Source organism: Lynx canadensis, chromosome A1 (genome assembly GCF_007474595.2).
Source record: "Lynx canadensis isolate LIC74 chromosome A1, mLynCan4.pri.v2, whole genome shotgun sequence".
NCBI classification, from domain to species: Eukaryota; Metazoa; Chordata; class Mammalia; order Carnivora; family Felidae; genus Lynx; species Lynx canadensis.
The window spans coordinates 1,401,911-1,417,422 of NC_044303.2; the positions used below are offsets into that span (position 1 = coordinate 1,401,911).

A 15,512-nucleotide genomic window follows, 5' to 3' on the forward strand; every position below is an offset into this window, starting at 1 on the left:
GATGGGCTACACGAGGATAGTCACTGACGTGGAAATAACTCAAGTAGGAGCGAGGGGTTCTGGACTCTCTTTTTTTAGAAACCTCCAACTCAAGTCCTGGTGACTGCTAGAGAAAGTAATACAGATTTTGAAGTGTAAACTAAGAACTATCATGCTGGTTCACAGTTTTTCTCATGAGAAATGAACTAGAACCATGAGTTAGTTCCCTCCGTTCACAGACACGTATATACTTTGGTTTTCTATACTCTTTGACAGGCATTACTTCTCCTTCATGCGACACGAACCCGGCTCTAACCATCCCCACCGCAGCAACCTTCCAGAGAGAAGGCAAGGCAAATGCAAGATTGTAAGTGCTGAGAAACAAAAGCCTGCTAAGTGTGGCCCCGCTGCTACTCAAAGGCCCGTAGCCAGCTTTGTGAGCTACTCGGCCTCTTGCCACAACCTACAATTTTTCTTGGAAGCGAGGCATAAACATTCCTGCAGAATGACTCGGGCAGATTTTGCTAACTCGCGGTAGAGCCGACCGAACACCACATCTGGCTGATGCAATAGGACGCTGATTCATAAAACTCCCAGTGTCCAGAGCCTGCTGAGAGGGTGCTCAGGGGAAAGGAGACGAGGGGCACAAGGCGGACCATACCGGGTAGGTGGTGACAGGTTACCACTTCACAGACCAGGTAAGTTTGTGAGGTCGAGCCCCGCGTCGGGCTCTGTGCCGACGGCTCGGAGCCTGGAGCCTGCTTCGGATTCTGGGTCTCCCTCCCTCTGCCCTTCCCCCACTCGTAGTCTATCTCTCTCCGTCTCTGAAAAATGAATGAACGTTAAAAAAATTTTTTAATGAAATGTCAGGAAGCCATTAAAAATGGAAACTCAAGAAGTACTCTTAATAGAAACTAGACGGGAACACAGAAAAATAAAAGCAGTTGACTGCTTTAGGGTAGGGGAAACGTAAGTGGTATTTTTTCCCTTTGAATATTCTTCAAATTCAAGTGTTTAAATGGAACCAAACAAAAAACAGGAAAGAGAAAGACAGGAAAGACTTTGTCCTAATACAAGGGATGCTGAAGAACTCTTTAGGCCCCAGGGAGCAGAAATTCCCTGGTGTGTCTTTTCCTACTGTGCTGTGCTTATAACAATGCTTTCAGGAAGAAAAACAGTAGTATTTTTTTAATGTTTATTTATTTATTTATTTTAATTGTTATTTATCTTTGAGACAGAGACAGAGCAAGAGCTGGGGGAGGGGCAGAGAGAGAGAAGGAGACACAGAATCCGAAGCAGGCGCCAGGCTCCCAGCTGTCGGCACAGAGCCCGACCTGGGGTCAAACTCACAAACTGCAAGGTCATGACCTGAGCCAAAGTCGGACACTTAAGCGACTGAGCCACCCAGGCGCCCCGTCAATAGTATTAAAGATTCTGAAAGAAAAGGAAGAGACTTGACCTGAGAACAAACACAGCAGAAGGAATCCCCCCTTCTGTGCAAACGTTAAGTGTGCAAGGGCAGTGGTCCTCAGGGGAAAAAGTGTTCACAAAGAGGTTTGTGAACACAGAGGAGTGTACGAGCCCCGTCCAGGACCAGCAGCACAGCCCAGGCCCGTCTCTGCCTGCCCCTCCTTTGCAATTCCAGCAGTTTCCTGCTCCCATGTCCCCGGTCACAGGCTGGCCTCCTGCCCAGCGTCTGCCTGCCCCTCACGAAGGAGGCCGGGTGACAAGGCTGCACAATTTGTCACCTGCATCCTCCCTTCTCCACCTTTTCTCTTGGGGTCCCCCTCCCCCCTTCTCTCCTCCATCCTCCCCTCTACCCCACTGCCTGTTAACTTTCCAGCTCACACTGGTGGAGCTGAGATCCAGCATGTGTCCTGACTGATCACCTGATGGCGACGATAAGTAGGGTAAGAGCATTTTCGTTGAGTTTTTTTTAAGGGTTGTTAAAGTACTAGCATTGAAGCTTTTACTTTAAACACTATTAAAGTAATCCAGGCATGCCAAGCAGGTTGTTAAAAAATGGAGTATGTGGTTGATGTTTTCATTATGTTTGTCTGTTAATAGGTCTGGAGGTGGGAGCTCTCCTTTCATTAGGGCTCTGCTGCTTGCCAATGTGGCTGCTCAAAGCAACCTCCCATAAAACAGTAAGTAAATCCTATCATAAAAACCGTCGACTTCTTACAGACCATCGCGACTAGAAGGAATTCTAATTAACTGATGAGTCCCAGCCAGCAAATAAAGCTTTCAGAGGGAAGAAAACTCCAGTTTCCTCAGTGGCTTCCGTCTTCCCTGGACTGCTCTGGAGAGAAGGCATCCCAACCTACGAAGCTTCTTCAGTGTGTCCACGGCTGACTCCGAGACGCTCATGATGTCAGACAGAAGCTCGGGAGAGTGGAGACGGCCGGAGCTCCACGCACAGGGGGGCCCACGGCCCCCCACTCCCACATGCTCCGAGATGTCGCCCTGCATTGGGCTCTGCACTGGGGCCTGCTTGAGGTTCTCTCCTTCTCCCTCTGCCCCTCCCCCGCTTGCACACACACCCGCGTTCTCTCTCTCTCTCTCTCTCTCTCTCTCTCTCTTAAGTAAACAAACAAACAAACAAACACTTGCTGAGTCATGGGTGTGGCTTCTGGTACAGTCCTGGGGCATAGCCTTAGTGTCCTTTGAGGGCTGCAATATGGATGGAAAGCACTGCCTTCTCCTGGGATCTCTGAACAAGCCACTGCTAGGAAGCTCTCTGAATTTCAGCCAAGGTGAAAGCAGGTCTCAACCAATCTGGAAAATGGTCCTGGTAAAGGAGGTGATGCACATGCTCCAAAGGCCCTGCGCTCCCAATACGTGCCAGCAAGTCCCATTGAGAAAGGGAACGGAGCCCAAGAAAACGACAGTTGTGACAGATCCGTGACCGCCTTTGGGAAAACTTTACGGGGTACAAGAGCTAAGAGAAAGCCAAGAGAGCTGTTCAATGTCTTTGGGTGACGAGCTTGCTGCCACAGAGAGGCTCTGGAAGGCAAAAGGTAGGCCAGGAGGCCACAGGGACAGTGGACCCAGGGCGTGCGAATGAGGTGGAAAGGTGAGCGTGCTTCAGGTGCCGGAGGGGTGGGAGACCGTTCCTTCAGCCTCATCAATACCGAGGTCTGGGCTCTATTCGCAAGAGGTCGAACAAAAATGCAGAAATGGCAGAAAAATGTCTTAAGAAAAAGTTCTGCTGGGCGAATTTTGCCCTGGTGAGAAAGTGAAAAGAAACGCACAGAACAGGCCACACTGCGGAAGGGAAGCTGGAGGACCCCGTGCACGCTGTGCCTGAAGCCGAGTGGATGAGCACAAAAGAAGGAAGGACAGTGCGAGGCAGGCGAGGGCATGGCAAGACCCAGGGCAGGACGGGAAATGAGAGGGAACCTTCCTGTGTGAGGCCAGGAGACCAGCCCAAGGCTGGTCGCTGAAGGGAGGCCCAGGCCAGGAATGAACTAGGCAGAGAGAGGTGGTGTCACTTCTGGAAGGACACGAGGCCCAGGGCAGGAGGCAGAAGTTCCCGGACCCCACACTCGGCCAACAGGACTGCTGCAGGCCGGTTCCTTTCAACCACAAGGAGGTTCAGTCAGACTCTTTATCCATTATCATTTTAATTTAAAAAAAAAAAAAAAACTAAAATTTTCAGTTTGAATTTTAAAACACATACGATGTAGAAAGCCCTACGGTTGAGGGTGTGGCACAGAGGGCAGACCCTGGGTCTTTCTGGGCTCCTTTAGTTTCCCTTTGCATGACCGCCTTCTACGTGACCCTTCTTGCCAGGTACAGAGGCAGATGTCGTCAATGTCTGAACCGTAATATCTTGCTCAATCAAGCCTCAGCTTTTCCCTGCTGGACACATTCCAGGTGAGCTGTAGCCTGGAGCAGTCCACAGCATTTCCAACACCTTCCCTCCAAAGAAAAATCGCTCACACGACCCCACCTTCCAACTGCCTGGAAGCCACCGCTTTGAACATGCTTTCTCTTGTCGAGCCTCTCAAGCCACAAGACTACGGCTGCCTTTCCTGGTCCCAGAGCCTGCGGAACAAGTGACAGCCTGATTCTGCTCTATTTTCTTCTTTTCGGCCTTGCTTCCCTGTCTTGTACTGCTTTTCTTCCAGAGAGAAGGCTGAGGGATTGGCAGGGAATGAACATACTTGGTCACGGGGGGACATTTATGGAAAAGAGCCATCAGTGAAACTACGGGTGTCCCCAGGCTGCCAAGAAACTATAGGCCACGGATATATGGCTTCCCACGCAGAATGCTGGACGTGTGGGAAGTAAAGTTCCTGAGAAGTAATGTGAACTTGGAGACTGGAACCTACACTGATATTGGTCTATAAAAGGAGAGCAGAAATCTGATGACTGGCCACTTCCCCATGATCACAGCACATGTGAGACACGTACGAGGTAGTTATAGTAGAACACTTACGATCTGGGGCCATCTTTCCCCATCAGTTCCCCTGTGTGTCTCTCATTCCGTAGAAAAAGCTTGCTGTACGTTCTCAACGAAGCAGTTCACGACAAGGCAGGCTGCTCGTTCAGCTGGCCGCCAACACAAGACCAGCTGCTCCATTCGGTGTCACCCCTGGAGAGACGTGCCTCCGTTCCCACAGGCCCATGACCGGTAAGAGGAAAACCTGGCCACAGTTTGCATCCCTGCTCCGGAAATCAAAAGGCTACAGGCCGGTGCGGATGCTACGTGTGTGGCCAGCACAAGGATGACGCCGTCTGGACATCCATGCCTGAGCCACAGGGAAGGCCAGCTTCGATCTGGAATGACCACTTCCAACTCCCAGGCAGTCACGGCCCAGCATTCTTTTCCTCCGATGTGTGTGTGTTTTCATTAAAAGTGAATTAAATCCTTTTCTTAAGTTGACTTTCACATAACTTCTGGGATAACCAGAGGGATTCACTGTCACAAAACTAGGACTGGAAATCATAACTTATAAAGTGACCAGGTGACAGTCTCTCCACTAAGCAGAAGCTGCATGTTTATCTACCGTGAGCCTGAGTCAGATATAGAGCATCAGACACAGAAAAACATGGAAGGAGAAAAGACAAATAAAAAGGACAGCAGAATACACTATTTCTCCCTCAAATTAAGACTGCATCAACTGAAAGTTAAGTTAGTATTTAATGTTCTGTTAAGGAAGAAAAATGCCGCCCATAAAACTAAGGTGTTAAAATGTAAATATCTTAAGATAAGAAGTTCATCTTAAAACAGATGAAATACAACCCATCAAGACTGTGAGGCCAGGGTCTCCCTGGGAGGGAGCGGCGGCTTCTCCGACTCCGGGCAGCATGCGAAGGTCTGCAGAGCTTATTAGAATACAGAGTCTGGTTCTGCAGGTCCGGAGTGGGATCTCAGACGGTGCATTCCTAACAGGCTCCCGGGTGAGGCCCTGCTGCCTTCCGGGAGCCCCACTTGTGTAGCCAGGATGTGAGTTTTTCAGCTCAGAGCTAACACACTGGCGGCAGCTGTGGCGTCCAAAAAAATTACACCGGATTCAGGGAATCAGAAGACTCTGTCATCGTTACTGTCACAACAACCCATAGCACTTACTAAACCATTACCATATGCCAGGCATGTCCTAAGCCCTTTACATACATAACCCCATCCAATCCTCATCACATCCCGATGAGAAACAGATTCACTTACAGGTGCAGACACTGAAGCACAGAAGTGACACAGCTTTGAATCCCCACCAGACTGCGGAACGTGGATCAAATCGCCTAACCTCTTGAGCCAGTGTCTTAATCTGGAAGGGCAAAAATAACAATGCACCTCTCATGGTTTTAAGGTGGGACGACCTGAAAATACCTGTAAACCGTGAAAAATATCAAGGAAAGTGCTTTGTAAACTTTTAAATACCATACAAACTGAAGTCACTGATGAGTAAATGATCCTCAGGGGTTTGCTGGACTGACTCCTAATTCCTGTGTTAGAATCTCCATAATTAAATTCCACAGAAAACCCTCAATGCGTTTATCACAAAAAGTTTCCTCTGTTAATTTTACTACATGAGATCTGAGATATACTTTATTAACTGAACAATTCTTCATAACAGGAATTAGATTCAGATCCCATAAACTATACCTACCTGGCAAGAAAACAAGAACTGAATTTTTGCAGCCCAGTGCATGAGGAACAGAAATTCAGCCTCACGATTACATTGCTCAGAAGGGTGAATAAAACCCAAGATAAGCAATTTCCAAAGCTCATTACCAACACATTCCAACAGGCTGAGAATCTGCTGATGGCTTCGTGATTCACTCCAGCTCACCTCCACCTACCCTACCTGGATGGGGCAAGAATTTATGGGCAGTACAAGCTCAGCTATTGTCTGGGAGAGGGTTTATCATCACAACACAACTTCCTTTATTGTGATCATTAGCTTAAGAGTACTGACTTGAAATCACATTCCTGGCCAACAGGATCTTGTCCCCCAGTGACCTAATCTTGGGCTACTAGACTATAGCCGGATTTGTCCTTCTGGCATTTCCAAGCCTACGAGGGCTGCTCCCCCTCAATTCTGAGCCAAACTGGAAGGGGAAGAATGGGGTGGGCGTCTGTGAGACAATACAACAGAACCCAGCAACCTTGTTCCCTTATATACCTCGCTCCCATCTTGTTCCCAGACAGCCCTTGTCCTTGCCGAGCATACATGGCTGTGTGGGGACAGACAAAATCACAGGCGATGACAGGACAGTATGTCATGATCTAGGCTGCCGTGAAGACAAGGTGTGTCTTATTCCCAGCACTTTCTCTTTCTGACCTGGAAATGGTGCCTGCAGCTCCTCTCCCCCTTCTCGAATGGACAGGCCTCCACAGGAGCCTCCCTTACCTTTTTCCGCCCCACCTTTCTTAGAATTTCTCCTCCACGCTTGGCTGCAAGTAGTAAAATATGCCCTCCAGTTGGTGAATGAAACTGAAAACGGGAACACTATAAAGAAAATCGATGAAACAAAAAGTGGCTTCTTCAAAATAATCAGTAAAATTAACAAAGCTCTAGCAAGACTGACAAGGATACAAAGAGAGTGGACACAAATGCCCCACATCAGGAACAAAACCAGGGATATCACTACAGACCCTGCCAACAACTTTATGCTCATGAACTCAACAACTCAGAAGAAACGGAACAATTTCTTAAAAACCACAAACCACCAAACTCAACCAAGATGAAACAGACAGCCTGAACGGTTCTTATAACCATCAAAGAATCTGAACTCGTAATTAAAAACCTCCTGGAAGGATGCCTCGGTGGCTCAGTCAGCTGAGCGCCCGCCTCTTAATTTTGTCTCAGGTCACAATCCCAGGGTCGTGGGATCGAGCCCTGCATCGGGTTCCAAGCTCAGTGTGAAGCCTGCTTGAGATTCTCTCTCTCCCCCCACTCTCACAAGTAAAATAAATAAATAAATAAATTAATTAATTAATTAATTAATAATAAATAATAAATAAATAAATAAAAACCTCCTGGAAAAGAGGTTTTTCTCCAGGCCCAGGTGGTTTCACTGGAGAATTCTACCAAACATTTAAAGAAGAATTAACAAAAATGTTATAATCTCTTCCAGAAAATAGACGGAGAGAAAACTTCCCATTTTATGCATTATTACCTTGATATCTAATACAGTGTTACCTTGATATCAAAATCAAATATAGTAAAAGAGAGAGAAAAAGGAAAACTACAAACTAATGTTTCCTCTGAACTTAGATGCAACAAAACATAAGCGAACTGACCCCAGCAACGTCTAGAAAGAATTACACATCTAGTGGTATTTATTCTAGGTCTGCAAGGCTGGTCCAACATGGGAAAATCGACCGATGTAACCTACCAGGTCGACAAAATTAGCAAGTGGCGGAACAGCACCCTTCTGCTCCCCTGACATCCACATTAAGGCACCGCCATGGCTAAGTGGAAATGCGAGCCATCCTTCTGGCCAGGTGCCCTGCCTGTCCCACTCTAGCTCACACCCCAACTTGTGGGTAGGACCCCTGGAAATTCACACTTGGATCTGACTTGTGCAGAGCTGCTGACACACAGACAGCAAGGAACAGTATTCCTCGACCCGCCCGCTGACGCAGCACCCCGGAAGCCAGGACGGCAGCATCCGGGCCCACGTCTACGCAAGGCGTCCTAGTGCTCTGCGGCCAAGTCACCTTACAGCCCTCGGACCTAAACAGCCAGCCCTAGCTCTGCCAAATTTCAACTCGCTCTGCGAATGCAGAAGGCACGAGACTGAAGCAGCCATAGTGTCCTTGAGTAATAAGTAAGGCGGCCCCGCTCGTCTGCGCTCACTGTGTTCGCTGCCAGAAGGCGGGGGCCCCGGCCCACGTGTGAAACCCACTCCCGGGAGAGAACGTCTTTGAAAGAAAAACTCTGCAAGGCCTCTGGATCTTTCGAACTTAAAATGTATAAAAATCTCCAGTTTTCACTGTAACATTTCCCCAATTGATCTGCTTTTTATACCAAAGTTGCCCTTAAATGTTTTGAAGTACACTTGGAACACCCTAAAATCTAAATTCAAGTTCAACTGGCTCTGACGTGGTGAGTCAAAGGGGCGTCATTTGGCCCCAGCCCTGACGGGGCCCAGCACACGCGTGCAGATTTGCACAGGTGAAGGTGGGGCTCGGGAGGGGTCTGCTCGCCTTGTCTGCCCCTCAGGATCTTAGGTGGAAACAGACCACAGGCGGCACGGGTTTTCTTTCAAGAAACTCATGTGATCAAGTCAAGACTACTCAGGCCACCCCACCTAATGGGCACAAATGTAGATCCACTGATCCCAGGAGGAGGCAGGAGAAACGTGCCTTTTGTGTGTCTGCTGGGGTGCACCGTTGAGAACCCAGCGGAGGAGCCCGTGGCTGCTTACGTGGCCGGGGTGGGGGGGAGTTCTCTCTCACGGCATGGCTCTGACTCTGCCAAGCCCAGAGCCTAAGGAAAGCAGGGCTCCTGCGGGGTGTTCAGAGCCCACGCCCGTGGCTCCTCTGCCCTCAGAAGTAACTGCTTCAGGAGTGGACGCACGGCCGGTGTGCTACTGGCACTCCCACGTGTGGGAGGCCGACAAAGTAGCGGTCTCTGGACGGCAACGGTTAAGAGCGGGTCCGACACGGGCGACCCCACCCCCTCGGATGTTCCCTCTGCGAGCCCCTGTCCCACACCTGGACCACTTCACCTGTCACCACAGAGCTCAGGGATGCCCGTCACCCTATCCACAACCTGGGGAGAGGGACCTACAGTTTCTAGACCCGTCTTAATTCTGTCTGCAAATCACCTTTATTTTCTAAAACGGACTGATCTCCTAGACATTCACCAAGGAAAACTCTTGAGGTTCTATTCACACTCTGTCATTTCTGTAGCCTCTTCGCAATTTGTCACAAACTCTATCCTGCTGGATTGTAGCACATGGTGCCTCATGGAGACTCCAGGCACGTGGGTGCCACTGCAGCCAACAACAGACACACGCGGGACTCTCCGGCATGAGACCCAAGAGTGAGAACGTTCCTGCAAGTCGGTAACATGATCACGCCCAGTCTGCCATCAGCCGCCAGAGACGGGACAATCTAAAGGAGGGCGGACGAAATGAGGCGGTAGAGGAGCCACATTCAGCAACTCCTCCAGCCCTCCCTCCACGTCTGGCCAGTAAAGGGGAGAACTGGAATCCTCCACGGCTCCTCCGAGGGGAGCGCTGCCACCCTCCACCGACCTGCCAAACTTGGGAGCTTCCCAACTACCCCCGGTTCTGCTCTGGGGTCAACACACAGAGGATCCTCTGTGTGTGACTCCCACCTAATTCCTCTGCCCCAGAACCTCCAGGTTTTCCCTTGAGCTGGCTCACATCCTTCTGACTGGAGAAAGCAAGATTCAGCTCAGGGCTTTTCTTTACCCCTTTGGGCCTACGTTACTTTACAAAAAAGGCAAAAACTGCCTTAAAACCTCTCTGTGTTTCACTGTAACACTGAACTTTTCTGGGGGTCTATTGAAGTGTTCCAGACAAGTGGAAATGATGTAAAAACAGCTCCGAGGAAGTGCTTTCAGTTCAGTGTGGCTTTAAATATTCTACTACTGATACTCAAAGAACATTCTACAATTATTAGGAAGTTAAAACTACGAACTTAACAGTGAAAATCCCAACAAGGACACAGGATTGCAGCTACTGTGTGGCAACTGGACACGGCAGTCAGGGCAGATGATGAATCTAACGGGGACGGGGCAGAATGCCGTAACCAGGAAGCAGGAGGGTCACATACATCACGCGCTGGGCAGCTAAAATACAATGCCCACGGGCCGGCCCCCTTCTTCCCGTGTCAGGCTGGGATTGGCAGGCTCCCATAGGAGCTCTGGGCCTATTCCAGGAACAGACGACTCAGCCCAAGCTTCGTTCCCCTTGCCTTGCGTACCCGGATAGACCCTCGCTCGCTCCCCCGTGTTTCTGCAACACGAATATGGACGGTGTTGTTCACCCATGTAGAAGCTGAGGAAGCATCAACAAGCAACTGGATGGAAAACAGACAGTCTGAGCCCAAGACCCCTGGACTCTTCACTGCAAGTCCTGGGGCTGCTCCAAGGTCTATCCTGCCTGGAACCAGGTCCTTCGTACAAATGTAGAAGCGAGGTGTAGAGCTTTGTACAAATGTATGCAGCGAGGTGATTTCTAAAGTCACACGTAAAATCTTTTGGGGCATCCGGGTGGCTTAGTCGGTTAAGCGTCGGACTTTGACTCGGGCCATAATCTCGCAGTCTGTGAGTTCAAGCCCTGCATCGGGCTCTGTGCCGACAGCTCGGAGCCTGGAGCCTGCTTTGGATTCTGTGTCTCCCTCTCTCTCTGCCCCTCCCCTGCTCACGCTCTGTCTCTCTCTCAAAAATAAATAAACATTAAAAAAATTAAGAGGGGCGCCTGGGTGGCGCAGTCGGCTAAGCGTCCGACTTCAGCCAGGTCACGATCTCGCGGTCCGTGAGTTCGAGCCCCGCGTCGGGCTCTGGGCTGATGGCTCAGAGCCTGGAGCCTGTTTCCGATTCTTTTTTTTTCTTTTTTCAACGTTTATTTATTTTTGGGACAGAGAGAGACAGAGCATGAACGGGGGAGGGGCAGAGAGAGAGGGAGACACAGAATCGGAAACAGGCTCCAGGCTCTGAGCCATCAGCCCAGAGCCGGACGCGGGGCTCGAACTCACGGACCGCGAGATCGTGACCTGGCTGAAGTCGGACGCGTAACCGACTGCGCCACCCAGGCGCCCCAAGCCTGTTTCCGATTCTGTGTCTCCCTCTCTCTGCCCCTCCCCCGTTCATGCTCTGTCTCTCTCTGTCCCAAAAATAAATAAACGTTGAAAAAAAAAAAATTAAAAAAAAAAAATTAAGAATAAATAAATAAAGTCACATGTAAAATCTTTTAATGAAAGGACAGGGTTAAGCGTGTGTGCATAACTTCCTATTTATATTTAAGATAAGCATAGCGCCAGCAAGTTTAAGGATTACCCATTGTTTCTTCCTCAAGCTCTTGAAATAAACTGGGTTCTTTTAGAGGATACAAGTTTACTCAAAATTTAGTTTTTCCCTCTTGAAAAATTGTAACACTGGGGGAAAACCTGACCCTGTGAGAAAATGCAGTATTGTCACACAGAGATAATTATGTGGTAATGCTACGAAAGGACAGGAAGCAGAGAAGTCCATCATCAGGTGTGAATATCAAATGACTTACTGTAACAGGAATCTCTGAAACAGACAATGAACTGCCACATTACATTTTATTTTCCTTGCCTGTTGACTGAACCTGAGAGAAGAGCTTGCCCTCAGTCCCCAGAGCAGAACAGGCAGGACTGAGCGCTGACTTTCCCACCCCGCCATGCGGCCCCAGGACATGCGGCTACCCTTCCCCTCCAACAGCCAGAGGCTGGAAGCAGCCCACGCACCTCCACCAGCCGCCAGGCCTCGCTGATGACGGCATACTGGAGGCGATTCAGGACAAAGCCATCCATCTCCTTCAAGACCCTGACTGGGGACTGTCCGATCTTCCGCATCAGGGCGTGGGTTCTGTCCACCGTCGCAGGGGCCGTCTCTGGGTGTGGGACCAGCTCAACCAGTGGCACGTAATACGGTGGATTTACCTTCCGAGAGAGACAGTGGGGGAGAAGAGTCAGAAGACAGCCCTGGAGCCGGGGTGCTGTTCTCGCACACCGCTTGCCTATCCTGAATGGTCAGCTGGTACAGATCTGTCCGGGGAAGGGCCACTTTAGACTCAGCATCTGATGACAAGAAACTTGAAATACAAAGTAGTCCGAAAGGGAGGGAAAGAAAAAACCTGAGCACAAAAATCGGTGTGTTTTATTCATTGAAAACTCATAACTAGCACATGAGGTCGAAATTTGGAGGTGCAGATGACCATCCTATGCTTTCAGGGCTAATCTCCAGACCCCTGGCCTCCCCCAGGATTTCTCAGCTACCCACTGTCTAGACTTCACGGGCTTTCGCCCAGCCCCAGCCCTCCTCCAGACCCACCTTCCAAAACCCTCACTGCGGGGTCTTGCTATTCTACTGTGTCGGGGTTAAAATTGAGAGCATCTTCCCAAAACTTGGTATTTCCTTAACGTGTCCGTGTTGAGCCCCAAACGTGTCCCGCCAATCAAATCTCACCTACACAGAGGTCACGCAGCATCAGAACACTACCGCAGCCTTGATGTCGTGACACGGCCTAAGGTGGGAAGGGTTGGTCCACGATGAGCGGGCCCAGGTGGAAATGCCTGCCTAGCCCAGCATCTACACTTTGTGCTCTGGGTTTCTTGGTTTATTTTTTTTTATTTTTGTCTTTTGTTTCTTTCTTCGTTTATTTTGAGAAACTGTTCTTGAAGAGTCCCAAAGAGGATTATCCTCGGTCTAAAGAAAAAGGCTGCTTCGTAGAACCAGATTAACCTCACCATTAAAAGCCAAATGCACTGCAGTAAACTGTATGCCAAATACTTTTAAGTAATTTTTCCTCGATAATATATAGAGGAAAATTGATAGAATCTTACAGTCACTAAATTACTACAAAAAGCCTCTTTTTTTTTTTTTTAAGGTAGGTTCCATACCCAAGATCAAGACCTGAGCTGAGATCAAGAGTCAGATGCTTAACTGACTGAGCCACCACGAAGTCCAAGAAGCATCCATTTTAAAATGACTTCTACAGGGGTGCCTGGGTGGCTCAGTCGGTTAAGCATCCCAACTTTGGCTCGGGTCACGATCTCACGGTTCATGAGTTCAAGCCCCGTGTCGGGCTCTGTGCTGACAGCTCAGAGCCTGGAGCCTGCTTCTGACTCTGTGTCTCCCTCTCTCTCTGCCCCTCCCCTGCTCACACTCTGTTTCTGTGTGTGTTTGTGTGTCTCAAATAAACCTTTTTTAAAAATTTAAAAATACATACATACATACATACAATGACTTCTACAGAAAAGGGAAAGAAAACCTTCCTTCTCCTAGGACACTGCTTAGGAGGGGCCTCTGGTCCACAAACAGCTTAGCTTCGGAGGTTCCCTGTGCTCTCGGCCTGCCCTGGTCACGCTCAGCCCTCTTAGGAAGCAAAAGAGGACGGCATCTGTTTCCAGATAAATAAATTGTAAATCAGTGCCTCAACTGAATCACTTGTCTCCTGCCTATGATCATCGAGCTCATAAAAATGTCTAACCTCTGGCCTTTTCGAAGATCAGAATTATAAGAACTGGAAACCTGTCTACTTAGATGGATTTTATCTTCCTGTAAGACAAAGACTACGTCTTTGGGGCTTGGGGTCTCTCAATGCCACAAGCCTCACGGGCGGCACAATCCCAGACCGAGACACCGGCTACAGAGGATCCGCACGCACAACGTGCTCCCCGGCCCGCATCCTCCCTAAGTGGCGGTTCTCCCGGCTGCCACCGCTGGCCTCCCTCTGTGCCCACTCCCAGGCTCTGGGCAGAGCTGGGTGGCTCCCAGGGTGTCTCCCCCACCCCAAACCCCGAGATCTCACTTGGAGCTCGCCCCCCATTCCAGGCTGTATCTGTAACTGTGCACCGGACACACTCCTAACGAGCATACACTCGACCTGTCACGACTCAAACTCCCGTCCCTCCCGCCCCCACACAGGGTCCTCTTCCTGGCGCCCCATCTTGGCGAGAACACCATCGCCCCAACACCCAACGCCCAAGTCAGCACCGTGAGAAGTATCCTCGGTGCCCGCCTCTCCCTGGCCTGCCCCACTTCCCATCGGTGATCCTGTCAGTTCTATTCACGTCTCTGGAAAAACCCACTCCCGCCACCGCACACGCACGCTTGGCTCGGGCCGTCGCCTCCCGCTCAGATTCCGGCACTCTCCTCCCTGGCCTCTCTCTCCAGGCCCATCCTCTCGCCACCGCCAGGGTGAGCCTTTGTCAGGCAGGGGCCTGTCAGATCCAGAGGCAGAAGGGAGCGCGAGGGTGCCGGGCGGAGAGCTGCTGCTCTCTGGGGGCGGAGTTGCAGCTTCCCAAGAAAGACTTCTGCCCATGGAGTTCTGTGCGAGGGCTGCACGGCCGTGTGAACGTGCTCACTGCCGCTGAACCGCACACAGTTTCAAGCCTTACACGTGTTTCATCACAACTGACGTTTCTTTAAAACTTAAAAAAAGGGGCGCCTGGGTGGCGCAGTCGGTTAAGCGTCCGACTTCAGCCAGGTCACGATCTCGCGGTCCGTGAGTTCGAGCCCCGCGTCGGGCTCTGGGCTGACGGCTCGGAGCCTGGAGCCTGCTTCCGATTCCGTGTCTCCCTCTCTCTCTGCCCCTCCCCCGTTCGTGCTCTGTCTCTCTCTGTCCCAAAAATAAAAATAAAACGTTGAAAAAAAAAAAATTAAAAAAAAAAAAAAACTTAAAAACAGGATGCCGACTGCACCACCCCCAGCTCAAAGCCCTGCAGGACCCTGATTCCCCAGCACCCGCGGAAACCCAGCTGCACACGGTCCAGCTCTTCGTGCTTCCTGAAACAGGCCGCGCCGCGTTCACGCTTTGCGTCCACGCGCTCGAGCCCGGCAGCTGCTGGGAGAGGACCTCCCGGAGTCTGAGGGCCCGCAGGGGGTGGTTCTTGCCACGGCACCTCAGTCCTGTGACAGGGACACTGATGCCAACTGCAGGCCGGGAGAGGGACGGGACAATCAGGTGGAGAGATGAGAGGAGGGAGGAGGGAGGAGGGAGGAGGGAGGAGGGACGGGAGGGGCCACGGAAATAAGCAAAGAAGCGACTCTCTCGAAAGGAAAGGGACGGCTGTGTTCCCCGGAACGCCCGGGCCTTCCGGGATGGGGGTCTGTGAGTTAGACTGAGAATCACGCCTTGAAGAAATGGGAAAAACAAAACAAACGAGGGGAAAAGGAGGCAGTGTCTCTAAAGGTTACAGGAGCCGGTCCACGGGCTCTCCAGAGCGGGCAGCGCTGTGCCGGAGGGCCTGGCCGGTGAGGCTCTTTGAGAGCTCAGGTGGGGCCGGGCGGTACGAGGGGGGCATTCTCCATTCACCTCGTGAAAAGCCTGCCCAGAACCTGGACCAGAGCCTGGGA

General features: G+C 50.5%; 1 protein-coding gene across 5 annotated transcripts in view; it reads right to left on the minus strand.

Moving 5' to 3' along the window:
- Window positions 1-15,512, minus strand: part of CRYL1 (crystallin lambda 1) — a 130,447-nt gene that overhangs the window by 13,629 nt on the left and 101,306 nt on the right. For 4 of the 5 annotated variants that reach the window (XM_030307484.1, XM_030307500.1, XM_030307508.1 and 1 more), the window contains one exon: window positions 11,900-12,094. The exons of the other annotated variant lie outside the window; for it this stretch is intronic. In XM_030307484.1, coding sequence (XP_030163344.1) covers window positions 11,900-12,094 — 195 coding nt within the window. The remainder of the gene's footprint in view (window positions 1-11,899; window positions 12,095-15,512) is intronic. 5 annotated transcript variants of the gene reach the window in all.